Genomic DNA, 17,855 nt, shown 5'->3' with positions numbered 1-17,855 from the left:
AGGTTTTCCTTCCCCATTATTCAGCATGTTTATTCCTAGCACATAGAGCGTTTTACAATGATCCGTTATAAAGCTTCTCTGATATCTCAAGCACTTGCCGAAAATACTTTTGCAACACCTATTGCAGTACAAAAGGTATGCCTCTTTTTTTTTTTGTTCTGTTTTTAAGGAACATTTAAAAAGGCAAATTCACCAACAAGGAGAGAACATATAATAAAGCCTTTATCATTAGATGCTAGTCTATTTTTCTATGACCAAATGATTCAAAACATGTACCACCCAACAGTTTTATAACACAAAAATTTATGAATTGAAGTCTTTTATTGTGTTTCCTCAGGTATTTTCAGGGCTTATAAGAAAAAAAAAAAACCACCATTCCTGCATCATCCAGTTTTCTTGACTGCTGCATGTACATTTGTTTCATGTATCTTTAGGCTCCTCCTTAACATTCCCTATTGCACTGAAGGAGATTTATGCATGCCCTGAAGAAACACATGAAATCAGTTTTAGGACAGAAAGAACTCTGAAAGGGAAGGTGCTCCACAGTGAAGAGACTAGCCTGCTGCTTCCTCTTTAGCAGTGAGAAGTGCCACCTGAAACACATCTCAACCTGACTGCACTGGGACAGCACAGCACAGGGAAAAACGAATCTCTGCCCTGGAGCACCACAACAGCCACTGAACACTTAGCACACATCCAGAAAAACAAGAATCCAACAGAAAGACTACAAGGAGAAATTATTACAAGTTTCTAGATAGAATGAAGCTGAAATCTCCTACCAAGCTCATTACCTGACTCTGATGAGGTGTGCTCCCCTCCCCACATATAGCTGAGTAACTTATTAGAGGCTGGTAATAAGACTGTAAGTCTACCCTTATAGTGGAGACAAGACGACAGCAAAAAGAACGGCAAACAGACAGCTGTAGTTCAAACTCTATTAACCACTCTGTGCCAATGCTCCCAAGAAAAGCAGTTGTATCACAGGGTGGCAACTCACCGTTGCAAGTACTTGCAGAAACACTGGAGCTCCTGAAGGGTTTCCTTAGCAATCTGGAAAATCTCATCCTCCAGAAAGAGGTCCATGACATGACCACAGACTTCTTCTGAACACCGGGCAATACGGGCTTGCTGGTCTCTTTCTAAGGCACATCTAGTTCAAAATGAAACAAACCAAGACCTCTAGTGAGGTGGAGACTGCAGCAAGCGCCAATATAATCAGCTGAGCTGCAAACAGGGAAGACCATCACATTTAGCAAAGGGATTTTCCACACTTCTACTCTATGGCCCTTCTAAACAAGACCAGTAATCAATGAAGTCATTCAAGCTTTACACCGATCATGGGCTTCCAAAGAAGGGTCTACAAGAAAGCCCACAGCTGAGCCATAAGGGAGTCAGAAGAAAAATAAGCACACGGGGCAGCCTTGTCCTAGACAGAGCCTCTATTCCCTCCACCATGGAAGACCACTACTGCCTTACACAGCGCGACTGCAAACTGGCAGCCCGCTGTACAATCAAGTACACTTACCCTCTCTTTAAAGTAGCTTATTGAAGATGAACTCAGAGAAGGCCAAGCAAGAAGCCCACCACTCCCTAACAAATTCTTACCCTTAGGAAAGCATCCTACAGCAAAGTATAGCATACAGTATGTTGTACGTACTTTAACTCATTGGCTGAAGCTTCTCGAACACTCTCCTTTATTACTTCTTCCATTAACTCCATACCCACCAACTGGCTCAACTGCTTTATTAACTGTTCTCTTTCCTGCTTTTGCCTGGAAGGACAGAGATAAGATTTACACAAGTGGCAAGACAAGAGCAGCAAGATTTACACAAGTGAGATTTACACTGGCAAACCTGCCGCTTAGTTACACAAGTGCTACATGCAGCGTCAGACAGTTAATTCGCCTAAAATTAAGTTCCCACTAGCTGGTTTCTCTCTCTAAACAGCTTTGCACGGAGCCAGGTTTCCCTCAAAAATACAGATAACAACGGGGTTATTTTATTCTCACCCCAGTAAGCTACAGACAAGTAGCTCACTCGGAAGGAAAAGTTCCTGCATACAGCAGGGCCAGGATGCATCTCCCTCTCTGGAAGCTCTGGGTGAATAAAAGTTCCCAAAATTCCCACCCACCATTTTCATAGTGGCTCTATGATGTCATCAAAATACTAACTAGCAGAGTGAGAACACGGAAGGGACAGCCTGCCTGCACAGAGCAGTTCAATGTGAGACAAACTGAGTGCTGTTGGCATGGTGGAAAGACACAGGGCCTGAGCACATGTACAAGGACTCAGGTTGGCACCAGCTGTCATTATGTTGCTTAAGGGTGTATACAGTCCACCCTGCCCCACAGCAAAAGCAGCGACTCACCTCTCTTCCTCCTCTCTGCGTCTTTCCTCTTTGACACGCTCCCTTTCTGCGCTAAGCACACTTCCAGCCACTTGTCTGAGGATGTCCCCCATCACTTCAGTCACGAGTTCCTCCATGGTGGCGTCTGAGGTGCTGTGCAGAAACAGCAATTCTCTTTTCAAAACCAGAAAGTTTTAATTCAAAGCCCTATGCCTGTGCTTTTCTCAAGCATACCCTTGCTCCATTGTGGTGGACTGACTCCAGCCACCAGCCAAGCACCCACACTGCTACTGACTCACGCCCCTCCCCACATCAGGACAGGGGAGAAAATAGGAAGAACAAAAGAAAACTTGTGGAGGGAGATGAAGACACTGTAATAGGTTAAAGGAAAAAACACACACCCGCACCCCCACCAAGCAAAGCAAAGGCAGTCAGCCACCACCTCCCACAGGCAGACCAATGCCCAGATAGTCTCCAATCAATGGCCACCCTGGAAGCCAGAAAACCCCACATTCTTCTTCCCCTAAACCGGTTTTTATTGATGACATGACGTCACATGGTATGGACTTTGGTCAGTCTGGGTCAGCTGTCCCAGCTGTCTCCCCTCCCAGCCTCCGGCACACCCCCCCACCCCAGCCTACTCACGAGGGTGCAGAGTGGGAAACAAGGAAGGCCTTGACCCTGTGCTGTTCAGCAATAACCAAAACATTGGTGCATTAATAACACTGTTTTGGTCACAAACCCACATCTACAACTCTACCAACTGCCTTGGAGAGGAAGCGTTATTTGAAGCAGTGAAGCAACCAGATCTGGACTTACTCCTCTTACCCCCCTTCAGGCACCTTCTCTTCCACAACACACATTTCTTGTGGCAGTGGTGTGTGTCATGCAAGGCAAGGTTTACAGAGGTTTGCAGTTAGTCTTCCATTAGGCTAGCTGGTGTGTAACAGAGAGGTGGCAGACATCTGAAGAAATGTCTGCTTTTCCCTCAACTGTATCAGTAAGACTATCTCCACTACAGACCTTGCCTTGCTTAGTTTTATGACCTTCACACATGGTGCTGCTATGGGAAGTTGCAGCTTTGATGACAGACTCCAGGAGTACCAGCAATAAATGCTCTTTACCAGATGGCAGCAGTCACGTAAGCCACTCCTGCTCTGCCAACTTCTCTGCACTCTCCTTTGAGGACGTCGTGCACAAGCCCGTCCACCACTTCGGCGATGTCCTACAACACAGCAGAGGAAGCAGCTGAATCAAGATGCAGTCCTGCTCAGGATGGCCTGGGCGCACATGTGAATTGGGAGTGAGGCTTTTCAGCCTTGTTTAACTGACTGTAATTGGCAAAATCACCTGTATTTCTGCTTATAAATTAAGCTAACTTAATCAAACACAACAGCCTGGAAATTTTAGACTATCCAAAAGGTTAGTAACAGCCCAGAAACAAAAGCAGCTTTCTGTATTAAATATGAGCAAGTCAAGTTAGAAAACAATAGCTAAGAAAAGTGAATTTTCAGAGGGATTCCTATTTTCTTGAGAGTTTCTCTCATTCTAGCTGATTTAATTCCAAATAACCAGGTCTAATCTTCACTGAAATGTAGCCACACTGAGGTAGAATATGGCAGCTGTACTTTACAAAGCAATGAGACACTCTGAGATGGGTTCAGCATTAGTACATATCTAAACGTGTGGGAGGGAGAAAAAGGGGCAGCACAGATACACAGGGTACACATTCAAGACCCAACGTTAATAGTCTTATATCCATGTCATGTCTCATTTGAAATACGTGCCATTAAGAAACAGCTCAATATTACTCACTAAAGCACAGTTTACCTACTAAGTCAAAGATAATCACTTTCTACTATCACTTTCTGACTCTCTCCATAGAGGTTTCTCAAATAAATGCTAAACAGACAGGACTCTTTATCCTATGAAGAAGTCTGAGCAAGCACTGACATTTCAGGCTTGCATCTGAAATCACTCAAGACTCTTCTCTTTTCAGAATAGTCCAAGGAAACAACTTCTCAAAATATCCAAAGAACTGAAGCAGGGAGTGTCTCCTTTTGACTCTACGTAACACATGCAGATTCTGGAAAACTAAAACAACCTAAGAACTCAGTTACCTTTTATTACATTTTACAGATCTTTCCCAAATATTTCATGATGGGTTTAAATTTCCTTACTGTGTCTGTGTAGACAGGCTGAGGCTTTGAAGAGAGAGGCTCAGGTTGTCCAGCAGGTTGGGAGATTGCCTGCACAGGAGACAGCACTGGCACAAGCTGACGAGGTAACAGTGAGGGCAGAAGATGAGCTAGGGGCTGGACTCTTACTGCTGTGGCATCTAAATCCACACCTTTGCTTTCCACTCTTCCTTCTAGGGAGGTGGGGGAAAAGAAGAATTAAGAAAACCAGGTCAGTCACAAATAGAAGCAAAACTATTCTTATTTTCAAAAGCTGGCTTGTCTGATAAATCTCGTCAGGTCATAAAACAAGTCTGTAACAGAAGCTTGCTGCCTTAAAGTTAAAAATGTATCATAGGAATAATTTATATTCATGAATATTTTATTCAAAAATTTCATTGCACGTTACCTCCAAGTACATACATGTCCAATAAAGCAACTGTTTTAAGTCAAGTACACCTAGCACCTACACACACCTCTTGAATAAATGAAAAATGTACGTACTTTCAACAAGGACAAAAAAAGCATACATTCAGCTAACTTGAAAAACAACATGATTATACACACAGTGGGAACAAACAGCTGCAATACAAAATCTGCAAAGTGAAAAGGGAAGTTGGCTGTCTGAAGTAGCCAAATATCTAGTTATTTCACCTATGTTGGCAAAATTGCGCCCATTTCTGTTAGCGCGTTTCCTGTATTGGGAAATATATTTTATTAATCAGGTTGCTTCTTAGCTTTTACAGATGCAGAAGTACATTTAAATCAAAACATGCTTTCGTTACATACAAATTTCCATGCAATTTCAACCCATATGAGCCAAGAACAGTTTCTGCTTTGTAAAATAAAACTACTCACAGAGCTGACCCTGAAGTATGTTCCTGAGCAGTATCTAAAATGCATGTTTGCTCTTACCTGTTGCTTCCATGCTGGATTTTTGGCTACTACTAGCTTGATCCACAGAGGTGCTTCCGCCAGTATACTTGTTCTGTCCATTGAAACTGGAAACAGGCACGTGGTGAGGCACTAAGGGCAACGGCCCACCATTTACAACTTCCCCAACTGAGACAGTTAGCTTCCGGCTGACAAACACCGATTTACGTGGTTTGGGTAATCCGTCTGGCTCCAAGAAAGCTGAGCGATTCAGCTCCACGTAAGCACTGGGGAAAAATAAGAAGACAGGAGTACATCCTCAAAGCTCCAGTAACCTGTATGTTTTCAGTTGGACAGCTTAGCAGGGCAAAGCGAGACAGGCACTGGGCACTCAGGATTGCTCCCTGTAGCCCGGATCTCGATCTTTGGTGGGAACCAGAGCAGAGAAGGCAGAGAGCACTGTCTTCACAGCTATCCTCCCAGGACAGAGTACAAGCTGCACTAAAATTTCTGGGCACCCTCATGGATTATTTTGTCTCTTTCTCCTTTTAACCTTTATCCACTGTGTATATTATCTGCATACATTTTACCTAGACTACATCCCACATGATAGATGCCAAGACTACCTACAGAAGTTATTTTAAAAGCTGCAATCTTCTTCCGATCTTGGCACCTGTAGTCTGGCTAATTTATTATCTCAAAACAGAATGTTAACAGGAAATAGAGCACTAACTGGCATGCTCAAGTTTTTTTGCCTTCTCCAGTCTCTTGAGACTGCAAGTCTGTATGAGCACACCTTACAATGTATGTATTTCCACAGCAGACACTCTTATCTGCAAACGGTTGGTCTCCAACATCCTCTAAAAACTGGTTTGCACTGTTCAGCTTCATCCTGCCCTACATGCATCACCATAATGCCAGTTTCCTGAGAAGCAGACCTGTATCCTCGTTTCCTACAGAGCTGCAATTTACTACAATTTAACTGCAAGATAAGAGCCTAAAACAATTTTTTTTTTTTTTACTGGGTTATTCACAACATCTCTTTCTAGGGAGGAAGTCCCTGGAGTCCAATGGACACAGAGTTCAATATGCAGTCTCTCCTTTGAGGGCAATGTTTCTCTCGTTTTTCACCACCTTCCAGAAGGCTGAAGGTATTTTGTATCCTTGAAATCCCTTGTCACCTTATCAAGCCAAGTAAAAAAAGAAGATGCACAAGCGCAAACAAACACTATTGTGGGAAGTCACAGTAGTTATAGGGATACAAATACCATTTCTTGAGGGAAAGATGCAAAATTAAAGAACTTTTCATAATTACAGCAATAAAAATAGAACAGATTATTAAAATCTGCACCCATCACTATCCTAGTGCTTTGCTTAGAGCCCAGCCCCTATCCATCACCTGTTTTCTTTTTCTGGTTGCAAACTCCAGGGGCAGCCCGTCCACATAACACTTCATCTAACCCCACTAGGCATCTTAAGGCACAAGACGCCCTTTTCCTTACACTTACCCATCAGATACACTCAGGCCATAATAACTTATAAAATCAGTTGCTTCCTCACAGTCTTTGAACAGTAGCATGCGGACCAGGTGATCCAAGGGAAACACTGTACATCTTTGGGTGCTCACAGTGTAGGCAATATTGAGAGATTTGAGAGCATCTTTACGAATCTGGGGGAAGATAAAAGAAAAAGCCACAGAACTACTACGTTAAAGACCCCAAAATGTACTATAAAGTGTACTATAACCATGAAAACCACATTTAAAAGAAATCAGTACTTTGTCATCAAATATCCACAAAGAACTATTCAGATTTAACTTTCTTTTTAAATTCTATGCACTTGCTTTCTAGTTTCTGCTCCTCTTTGATGCTGCTCATTTTGAGCATATCCCTTTGCGATTCTTGTGCAGAAGAAAAAGCTTGCAAGGGTTTCTGAAAGTGCAGGTTGGTATTTCCTTTGCAAAAGTCTCAGGCCTGCTTCTATGCTTCCCAATTATTTTCAGGGGAAATAATATGTATTTGTACACAGTTATGGGAAAAAAATGCTGAGAAGAGCATTTTAGTATTTGTCCTTTATATCACAGCAGAAAACTCTTGATAAATTTTTAACGCTTCTGAAGAAGCGAGAATAAGATTATTTTTAAGGCTAAATATCTACCAAGTTTTCTGCTAAGAAGATTTCCTCCCAAAAGTCCCAGACTGTTTTACTAATTAACACTTTAAAAAATATCCATCTGCCTTTTTCTCACCTGGTTGAAATAACAATGTAAGAGACAGGCATTCAGATAGGAAGCTGCTTGCACTAACTTGAAAAACCTCACAAAGTTGTTGCTGTTTAATGCAGCAAAAGCTTGAACTGCAAATCTAACTTCAGGAGAGTTTCTAACCTCTGGATGAAACTGCTGTACTTCTCTGTGGAGACAAAAGGCAGAGACAAACCTTTTGCTTCAATATTAACAATCACAATTCAGTAGCAACCTGTTACAAAATGGAATTAAAATTAGGAGCTTTAAGACAAACATGCAATTCCTGTCCAAAACAAACAGCTATGAATTAAATTTGCAGTATTATTTACTGATCATTAATCTTCTGATGATGCTTGCATAAACAGCATGTTATTTAGGTACGTCACTCCAACGTCTAGGGAGGAAGGCAGTTAAGAGATTGACCAGAAAAGCAAAATATGACTCTGCCCACAAAATAGTTTTTGCTTGGTGCTACTGCAGATAAAGCAGTGAAGCTTGGATACCATTCTGGGAAGAGAAAAAAAGTTTCCTTGATTGAGAATAGTGAAGATTTTTTGTTCGTTTGGTTGGGTTTTTTTACTACCTTCAGAAGCTCTAGTGAGTTATTCAAGGAGATAAAACTTTTTTTTTATTTTCTTAAAAAAATACACTTTTTAAAATGACCTATTGAAAAATTCAAATAAAACATTACTACAGCACACTTTCTTTGGCAAAAAAATTTTGCAACTAAGCTCTTCACCTTCATTACAATTTGTCTGGACTTAATCCTAATCCCAATTCTTCCCAGAGGCAAAGAAAGAAAAAAGTGGTATCTGTTGTTCCCACCTGAGAATATCACCCTTGTTGAGATTCAGCAAGACATTATAACCTCTGAACTCTGCTTCACTCTTGCAGTAAATCCCCTTGTTAGCCAGGTCCTGATACATCTCCTTCAAGCTCTGCAGGCATTTAGTCATGTTCTCATTGTTGATTTTGGCATCAAAGGAGGACATGGGCTCTTCACACAAGTGGTGAGCACAATGGATGTGAAAACGAGTGCACTTCTCAATCAGAGACACCATCAGTGGGTTGCAGAGATGTTGCTGGGTTATATCCTAACCAGAATGATAAAGAAAGCATTGCATGTATTTTTAAACTACAGTTGAAGAGCACAGTCATCTGGCATTACCTTTGGAAAACTCATTTCAACTGTGCTTTGAGTCACTTTGCAATTCAGAACGTTTGAATTACTATTGCTTTTTGCTTCACTTTTCACAGCATTGTGATCTGCTTTCTATCAAACATCTCCATCTGCCAGTGCTTACCTTTCTTATTCCACGAGTTCTATTCCAGACAAAGTCATACCATTCTCGGTAGTTTCCTTCTTGATGCATAACGTTTGTCACTAAATAGTCCATGGTCATGCTTAACACCTCAGAGGGTCTCAATTCATGGGGCAAAGGTTCCTCCTGATCTGCTGAAGACCTGCTATATTCCTTGATTGCTGCTGCATGATCTACCTGCAAGATGTGGAGAAAAGAATCAAAGTTCAAGGAGTATGTTCAACTTTTCAGGAGTATAGAGTATTTCATCCCATCCATGCCTTTACTTTAGTAAGGAGTAGACCGTTAAAGGAGTTTTGCCACTGTTCACACTAACAGCCCACATCCATTCTGCTACGATAGCAAATATTTTATTTTCTGACAGGATCCTAGGTGTTGACTTAGTCTCAAATTCATAACCTTCAAGACGATGTATACTGCTGCCCTACCGTTTTAGAACTGTAGCTCTAAAAGCCTGTCTGTAGCTAAATAAAAGACATGATAGAGTGAAAAAGCCATTCTTTAGCCTTCTTGTTCTACAACGGGGAATTGAAAGACATTAATGAAATGGCCTCCAGAATTTTTCCACCATAATTAACCCTGTAATCAACTAAACAACACTGACAGCTTTATATAAGCAGCAAGCAAACAGATGTCCTGGGAACAACAAATCCCTGCATACAGAGGGCTCATACCTTGTCAGATCCTAGAAGCAATTCAAAGATACTGAGCTGGTTTCTTGTCTCCCTCATGTAGCGCTCCTTTTCAGGACACATGTCTGGGCAAGTGCCAACAACAGTTTTTGCTTTGCCAAGATCAGTCCTTTTTATTCGAGCTAAAAAAAAATAAATAAAATTGAACAAACACTAAGCATCTCATTTTTATTTTCATGACAAGCTATTACCCTGATGTGCCAACATAGCCTTAAGCATGCCAGATGCCTCAGCTGGAGTCTGTATATTGGTCAATGGAGTACGTATTGGTCAAAAAGTACGTTGCTACGGCAACAGTTCACAAAAAAAGCTGGTGAGAAGAGGCCTCTAGAGATTCTCATCCTACCTCTACTCAGAGCAAGGCTGTACCCACACCTTGGCGTGGTCAGAAATGCACAAGGATGGGGTTTGCCCACTGTGGAGCCTATCCCAGGGTTGCACCACTCCTTTGGGGAAGTTTCTCCTACCATCCCACCTAGCTATCGAGAGTTTTGCTGAAAAGATTGAAGCCTCTAAAAGATACCCAATGTTTTGTGTCCTAACTAAGCACCGGCAATTTCACAATTCCATGTCAAGTGGACAAGAAATCTGTTTGTCTAATATTAAAAATAAGATCTTAAGTAGGGTCAGCTTTGAAATGGCAAGAACAGGATGGAAGGATTTCAACCCAGCACTGTGAAACAAAAGGCCATTTCTTGAAATAATTACCAGCTATGTAGTAGTTTGAATTTAGAGAAACACAGTTAGGCTTTGGGTAGCTTTCTTCAAAGAGCCTGCAGGGAAGCAAATCTCCCTACACGGCCTCCTTCACAGAAGATGAACAGTCTGCTATTCACTTTCCACAAGAAATACGCATGTGCAATAAGTAAAACAGATTTTTGCATGTTCTGCAAGAAATTAATGTATATATGTACAATAGAAGAGTATTTTACAGACTGCTCCATGTTAAACTCTCTCTTTAAAGCCATTTCCATAATATCACAACAGCTTTCCAACAGACACCAAACACTTATTTCTTTCCAGCAGAGAAGCAGATGTTACACTCATTAACTCGTGTAATTACCTTGTCGCATAATTTTGTCCCTTTGGTCCAAAAGACGGTATCTTTCTTCAGATGTCTCGGCCACTAATCCTACCAGGTTACCAAGAGATGACAATGAAGCTCCCAAGGCCTCTGAGCTCTGCCCTTCAGAACTAGAATCAAACAGATCTGCTTCAAACTGCAGCGCCTTTCGAAGACCAGGCTTCTTTGCTGGAGAACTAAAAATAGAAGATTTTTTTATCAATAATACACTAATGCATGCCCCGGCCTTAATCAGTTCACTGTTCTTTAGGACGTCAACATCTCTGTTCAGAAGAATATTTTGTTCACAAGGCAATGTATCAAATAAAGTATGTATCGACGTACTAAGGTTGTTATGAGCTAACACTAGCACTGGGAGTTAATCTGGTTAAATCCTCAGTACTGCCTTGACAACACTGCCAAGCATTCCTGATTGCGGTGAAAGCCTCAACCTTTGTACAATAGAAATGGTATTACTGAATCTGTCTTAGAGTGGCCAGAACCAGATGGCTGTTGCAGCCTTTTCGCATCACTATGGCACAGCAGTTTGCATTTTAAGCCAGGAACTAGCCTGCTGTTTGGTGTGAAAAAAACGAATGCTTTCTATAGCAACAGATATTATTGAAAGATTTCACAGGGCCCAGATACAAACATACTTTTTAAAATCAAGGAACATTCATTCCTTCACAACATATTACTAATTTTATAATTATATGACTACGCACACCAATGACTTTTGTAAAAACAGACACGCCATTAAGGTACCACAGAAAGATGACAATCTTGTCACTTCAGCAACTGACACAAAACAGGAGGACTCCTGTACAAAGACTACTCACTTGAAGCAAGACAAGACGATGATCCAAACTCAGCAGCTACTCTGAAAAGGGGATTCTCATTCCACAGAACTGTAATTGCCTACAAATGAAACTACTCACTTCAGAAGCTCATTTAATCATGACCACAGAACAGTGTCATTGCTGCTTGGTCCTAGTTTGGCTCTGCACCATTTCATTCAATTCCCTTATGCCTCACTATTGCAGACGTTGCTACTCATGTTGTTATGAACAAAATATTCAAAAGAAATAAGCAGACCAAAGTAAAAGACCTTAATAAGCAGTTAGAAGTATCTTTCTGACAAAGTGTGAGATCTGTGAGCTTGTAATTCAGACAAACCAGAAGAGACAAGGGAAGCACATTCCTCGTTAAGAACATGACTATTTGGCACACACTGATCATCATTTTCCCCCATGCACCCTGTTTCCTGCCAGATGGATTCCCAGGGAGCAGACATACCTTTTACCAGGCATCACACTGCTGGCAGAGGATCTTATCAAAGGTTTTCGAAGAGGGGAATGCTGATAGCTTTGCTCTTCACTGCTTTGCCTTCCTTCATCTTCACCTGCTTTCTTCTCCTTGCACGAAAATTCTCTTTTTGCTGGACCTGAAGTGACATATAAACATGAAGCCAGGTACTTGCCAAATAGTTTAAGCAACAACTCTTTTTTACCCATAGGAGTGGTGGTTAGCAGTTTGTTTTAAAAAAATACTATTAGAAAATAAAACTAAGAGTCACAGTTTTGTACATGTATGCAAAACTTCTAGGACAACTTGCACTAGAAGCTGTACCGACTAAGTCAACCAATTGCTAGTCAGCTTCACTGTTCTATCATCAGTATAAAATAATATAAAAAAATAAGTATTTTTCAATAAAATGTCACTTAGCAATAACTATAATTGATCAGCAGATTGTCAGTAAATTAAGTCTGATCACCATCTGAATTTAAGTTCTCTCCGGTGTGGGATATAATCCGTAAGTCATAACTCTCCACAGGATATGAAATCCATTTCACCTGTGTAAACCACAATTCCCAGTGCTCCTGCTGAAGCATTTTAATTATTTATTTCACATACCCAAGCTTAGACTGAGGTTGGCATGCCTTCTCAAGAGTTACATCTACACCTTGCAGGAAGGGAGAATTTCTTCTCCCAGGAACAGATTTTCAACTAGTTGGATTTCTTAAATTCTCTCAGATTAGTTATTTTAGAATACTGCCATTCACATTAACACCACAATAAAATGACAAAGGCAAACAGGCACCCTGTTGTGGTTTAACCTCAGCCAGCAACTGAGCACCACACAGCCACTTGCTCACTCCCCCCCTCCTTGGTGGGATGGGGGAGAGATTCGGAAGAGTAAAAGTGAGGAAACTTGTGGGCTGAGATAAGAACAGTTTAGTAATTGAAATAAAAATAATAGAATATACAAAGCAAGTGATGCACAATGCAATTGCTCACCCCCTGCCGACCGATGCCCAGCCAGTCCCTGAGCAGTGGCCCCCCTGGCCAGCTTTCCCCCAGTTTATATACTGAGCATGACATCACATGGTATGGAATGTCCCTTTGGCCAGTTTGGGTCAGCTGTCCTAGCTGTGCCCCCTCCCAGCTTCTTGTGCACCTCCAGCCTTCTCAGTCAGTAGAGCATGGGAAGCTGAGAAGCCCTTGACTAGCATAAGCACTACTTAGCAACAACTAAAACATCGGTGTGTTATCAACATTATTCTCATCCTAAATCCGAAACACAGCACTGTACCAGCTACTAGGAAGAAAATTAACTCTATCCCAGCCGAAACCAGGACACGCCCCTATAGCTGCTGCTTCAAGACATTAATTCACAGGAAGACAACTCTGCAGCTGTTCATTTTCTGGAAGGCAAGTTTGTGGTTGGTGAAAGCTGTGGTGAACCATTCATTTGCTGACAGCTGAAGCGTATCCCCAGGCTAGGATCTCAGAGGTACACACGCAGCATTCATAAAGCTAAAGAAAGGGAAGCACTTGACAATTCAAGTATTCGCCTAGGGGGTGAACAGCCAACATTCACATCTCTTGCCCTAATCCCAAGCAGGGTTCTGGAATTCGGGTTTCCCATTTCTAAGCTCAGTTCTCTGGAGGCCAATCACACACACTGTTCTCTCTTTTTGGTTCAAGCAGTATGTAATTGTTGATACGCAGAACAGCAACCTCAGCAACACAGACACTCACTCCAGGGTACTCCTTTACTCAGTTCTCAGGACACTTTCCTGAAAGCCGGAAGCCCACATTCCAGCCCATGCTCTGAAGCAGGCAGTGAGGCATTTGAAACAGGGTTTTCTTACATCCCCAAAGAGCGTCCTACTTCTAGATAGGAGCACAAAGTTAACATCACCATATTCCTCTTCTGTGGCTGCATGAACGATTTCTAAATTCTCTTGTAAAACTACACCGTCATTTCAAGTGTCTTCAGCTCTTTCATATGGCTGAAACAGCATTTTGGCTCAGATCAAGCAAGATGTTTTAGACAACAGGAATTTAAGAAAGAAATAGTGCAATTTCCAACTGCGATTTGCAGTTGCTCACTTAAAACTTCCTCAATACCAGAGGACAGTACTGCAGATGCTGGAAATTTACAGAGCTTACAAAAGCAACTGGGTAACTTCACAAGAGAAAAATTCTCCAAGGACTAAGACACCCCTTCTGGCTCCCAGGGTTCCTGAGCCATAGGCTGTTAAAGGCTGAGAAATTACGTGCTTTATCCTGTTCTTTTTCCCCTGCTCTACATATTCACCATTAGCCTTTGCCACAAACAGAGCTAGCTGGGATGTCACATAAAATGCAGAACAACTATTTTTATGCTTCTGTAAAGAATAACCTTCAATGATCCCAGAAGCTCTGCACACCAAACAGTCTGACTAGCAAAAGTCAAAGAGAACCATCATACTTCTGGAACTGTAATATTCCTACTGTGGATATCATCTTTGTATTGATCTCAGCACATCGGGGAAAAAAGAACAGAGCAGATGCCACACCATTTATGTATCACTCAGTAATCGTATCTGGAAACACCGACTTACTTGTTTTCTTCTTTTGCCAAAACGTTACTATGTCTTTGTGCAACTCTTTCGCTTTTTTTCTGGCAAGAGCTGCAGAGGCCTGAAAGAAAACAAAAGCAGAGTATGAAAACCTATTAACATCACAATGCCAAAACATGCAGTGCAGTTTTTGCCAGAGAAACATTTACCAGTTTCCATAAAATTCTGGTTACTGCATTTTAACCTCTCACTTAAGACCTACACGCAACCAGCGGGACTGGTTTCCAAAAAAATTGCTGCTTTTTTAAGAGCCACAGCAATCTTAGAGCACTTGATACCAAAGGTGTGTTTTTAAGCACAAAACAGGAACAGAACATGCAGTCTCTGAATTGGCTCCTCAACACACCTCAGTGCTGACATTACAGCAGTATGTCCAGTGAGCAGGTCACCCTGCAAAGATGGCACGAGCTCACCTCACCCTTGGTGCTGCCAAGCCTGAGGAAGAATGCAGCAGCGTATGTAATTCAGGTTTGGGCAACGTGAACCAACAAACACGTAAGATCCGTTTGGTGTTTGAGCTGGATGCTAACAGGACAGCTAAAGCGAGGCAGAGCTCTGGCAGCTACCACGTTTTAGGTACGGCTCAGCACGTTTCTATCCCTGTCTGTAATACAGTGCTCACAATACAAAGCTTTCCCCCACGTGAAAAACATACTGCGTTACCAAACAGGGGTGCAGATCTCACCAGAGCTGGACCCATCCCAAGCACTCAGATTTAAGCCTGCTCTTGTGCCGACCGCTTCCGAGACTCACATGATCAAAAAAGTGCAGAACAGCCATTTTTTTATTGCGCCTGGTCATGATCCGTCGAACTTTTACGAACTGGCCGAAATGCTTCTCCAGCACCGTCCTGTCGTTGAGGTAATCGGGGATGTTCTTGCACTGGATGGCCGTCAGCTCGCCGGGCGACAGGCCCCCCAGCCCCTCCGTACTCTCGCTGCCCCGAGACCGGCGGGCGGGGGTCGCGGGGGCGGCATCTGTGAAGAGAGGGAGGCAGACACCTCAGAAATCGAGGTGACACACAGCCGGCGGGGCGTCCCGGCCACCCCCGCCCACCTTCCCGGGGGGGCTGCTCCCGAGCCTCGGCCGGCGGCAACTCCTCGGCGGGTCCCCGCTCGGCCTCGGCGGCGTCTCCGCGGTCGCGGTGCCCGCGGCCCTGGCTGCGCAGCACCTCCTCCAGCGTGCGGCCGAAGAGCGCGCCGCCGCGGGGGCGGCTCAGCAGCACGGCCCGCTTCTCCGGCGGCGCCACCGTCGCCCGCCCGCCCGCCGCCGCCCGCCGCGGCGAGCGCTCCCGCTCCTCCTTCCGCTTCAGGCCCTTGGGCGCCGGCTCCCCCAGCTCCTCGAAGAGCGGCCGCGGGCCCTTCTCCTCCGGGCGGCCTAGGGCGGCGGCGGGACGCGAGAAGAAGGGCCCCCCCGCCGCCGCCGTCTCTGGGCCCGCCTCGGGCGCGAAGCCGAAAGGCGGCGAGAAGGTGAAGGCGGCGGGGGCGGCCGGGCCCTTCCCCGCCTCACCCCCCGCCAGCGGCTTGAAGGCGGCGGCAGCGTTCTCGGGCGCCTTGAAGCGGAACTCGGGCGCCGCGAAGGCCCCGCTGCCCGGCGCCTCGCCCGGCCCCGGGAAGCTGCCCAGGTTGGTGGGCGGCTTGAAGCTGAACCCCGCGTTGCCTGCCGAGGAGCCGCTGCTGGTGCCCGCGGCCGCGAAGGCCGGCGCCTGGCCTAGTCCGTAGGGCGGCCCGAAAGCGGCGGCGGGCCCGGGGGCGAAGGGGAGGCCGGCGGCAGCGCCGCCCTGCCCGAAGACGGCGGCCTGCCCAAAGCGCAGCGGTGGCGGGAAGGCGGGTGGCCCGCGGAAGGGACCCCCGGTGTTCATGGCGGCCGCCGCCGCCGCCCCTCCTCGGCGGGCGGGGGCGCGCAGGCGCGGGCGGGGCGAGGCGAGGCGCGGGCGGGGCGGGGTCCCGCCGCCGCCGCCATCATGAGCGTGGCGCTGCGGAACGCCCAGCGGACTGTGTTGGTGCGTCGCGCCCCGCTCCGCCGCGCCGTGTGTGTCCTGCGGGCCGCCCTGGGTGCCTCCCGCTTCGACGTGGGGCTGGTCTGCGCCGGCAACGGGCTGATGCGGCGTCTCAACGGCACGTACCGGCAGCGCCCGGAGCCCACCGACGTGCTCTCCTTCCCCTTCCACCAGGTGGCGGCGGGGGAGCTGCCGCGGCCACGCTGCCGCGACGAGTACAACTTGGGGGATATCTTCCTGGGGGTGGAGTACATTCACCAGCAGTGCCGCGCCAGCGGGGAAGACTTCGACAGCGTCCTGGCGGTGAGCCCCGCCGCGGGCAGCGAGCCTGTCCGGCCCTCCGCGGGCAGCGGTCCCCCTGGTCCTGCGCTGCAGGGAAGGACAGCCGCGGGCTTGTCCCCCAGGGACAGGGTAGCGGCTGCCGCTTTCCTAGCCCGGCCGGGCTATGCAAGGAGGCGATGATCTTACAGCTTACCCTAAAAGATTAACTCTATGTTTTAAAACTTATTTAACTGGTGAGTTCGTACGTTACCTGATCTTTGCCGTTCTGCATGTGCAGTACTGGCTTTTCCCTGCAAGTTCTGGCAAAACGGCAAATGATCTGGTACGGTCACCCCTCGTGCTCCGGTTCGTGCAGGGTGGGCTGTGTCACTGGTGCCAGGGCTGTCTGCGCAGGCGAGCTGCTGGCGTTGGGGTGAAGTTTGTAATGGATGTCATTTGTTCTTGCCTCTTTGCACAGGTGACGGCAGCCCACGGACTGTGCCATTTGCTTGGTTACCAGCACAACACAAAACCCGAGTGGCAACAGGTATGGCGATGGCCTGGAGCTGGGGAAGGTGTGCGGTGTCCAGCCTGTGTCAGGCTGTACCCGGGTGGAAAGCATCCCCCCCTGCCTCGCACCCCTGTGGCAGGGAAGCTGCGGGTCCGGCCCGCCAGGCGGGCGGCTCTGCAGAGCTGTGGCTCGCGTTGATGCCGGCATTGGCAGGCGCCGAGATGCTGCTAGCCCAGCCGCGGAGCACGGTGCCAGCGGCGCTGACCGTGACTTCTCTCCTGCGCCCTCCCGCAGATGTACCAGAAGGAGGTGGAGATCCTGGAGGAGCTCAACCGGCTCACCGGCGCCAGCCTCCGGCCCCTGACCGCGGGCCTCTTCTGAGGGAACCGTGCCGGGGACCCCGCGGCCGCCGCTTCCCCCCCGCGCACCGAGGGGCCGGGCCGCCGCCGGGGCCGCCC

General features: G+C 46.0%; 2 protein-coding genes across 3 annotated transcripts in view; one reads left to right on the top strand and one right to left on the bottom strand.

The window, feature by feature from the left end:
* Window positions 1-16,496, bottom strand: part of MCM3AP (minichromosome maintenance complex component 3 associated protein) — a 28,711-nt gene extending 12,215 nt beyond the window's left edge. The window contains exons 1-16 of one of the 2 annotated variants that reach the window (XM_076341982.1): window positions 15,683-16,496; window positions 15,380-15,603; window positions 14,609-14,687; window positions 12,015-12,162; window positions 10,719-10,915; window positions 9,638-9,777; window positions 8,946-9,140; window positions 8,467-8,735; window positions 7,645-7,807; window positions 6,905-7,065; window positions 5,439-5,683; window positions 4,527-4,717; window positions 3,471-3,571; window positions 2,368-2,499; window positions 1,658-1,771; window positions 998-1,150 (exon numbers count right to left, since the gene is read on the bottom strand). In XM_076341982.1, the coding sequence (XP_076198097.1) occupies window positions 998-1,150; window positions 1,658-1,771; window positions 2,368-2,499; window positions 3,471-3,571; window positions 4,527-4,717; window positions 5,439-5,683; window positions 6,905-7,065; window positions 7,645-7,807; window positions 8,467-8,735; window positions 8,946-9,140; window positions 9,638-9,777; window positions 10,719-10,915; window positions 12,015-12,162; window positions 14,609-14,687; window positions 15,380-15,603; window positions 15,683-16,487 (3,317 nt within the window). In that variant the 5' untranslated portion in view covers window positions 16,488-16,496. The remainder of the gene's footprint in view (window positions 1-997; window positions 1,151-1,657; window positions 1,772-2,367; window positions 2,500-3,470; window positions 3,572-4,526; window positions 4,718-5,438; window positions 5,684-6,904; window positions 7,066-7,644; window positions 7,808-8,466; window positions 8,736-8,945; window positions 9,141-9,637; window positions 9,778-10,718; window positions 10,916-12,014; window positions 12,163-14,608; window positions 14,688-15,379; window positions 15,604-15,682) is intronic. The other variant, XM_076341981.1, reaches the window with a different exon arrangement.
* A 93-nt stretch (window positions 16,497-16,589) lies between these two features.
* YBEY (ybeY metalloendoribonuclease) lies at window positions 16,590-17,816 on the top strand. The gene is made up of 3 exons (XM_076341983.1): window positions 16,590-16,928; window positions 17,365-17,433; window positions 17,692-17,816. Exons 1-3 carry the CDS (start codon window positions 16,590-16,592, stop codon window positions 17,776-17,778), a joined length of 495 nt encoding a protein of 164 aa, XP_076198098.1. The 3' UTR covers window positions 17,779-17,816.
* Window positions 17,817-17,855: the final 39 nt, after the last annotated feature.

This window comes from Aptenodytes patagonicus, chromosome 6 (assembly GCF_965638725.1).
Source record: "Aptenodytes patagonicus chromosome 6, bAptPat1.pri.cur, whole genome shotgun sequence".
In the NCBI taxonomy this organism is placed as follows: domain Eukaryota; kingdom Metazoa; phylum Chordata; class Aves; order Sphenisciformes; family Spheniscidae; genus Aptenodytes; species Aptenodytes patagonicus.
Note: the sequence above shows the minus strand (reverse complement) of the source record. Positions and strands in the feature narration are given on the sequence as shown.

What these genes read in the sequence shown, in the direction of transcription:
- YBEY (XM_076341983.1), top strand. Translation starts at nt 16,590, where the DNA reads ATGAGCGTGGCGCTGCGGAACGCCCAGCGGACTGTGTTGGTGCGTCGC. An exon ending in ACTTCGACAGCGTCCTGGCG is followed by an intron (nt 16,929 to 17,364) that starts GTGAGCCCCGCC and finishes CTCTTTGCACAG; the next exon opens with GTGACGGCAGCCCACGGACT. An exon ending in CAAAACCCGAGTGGCAACAG is followed by an intron (nt 17,434 to 17,691) that starts GTATGGCGATGG and finishes GCCCTCCCGCAG; the next exon opens with ATGTACCAGAAGGAGGTGGA.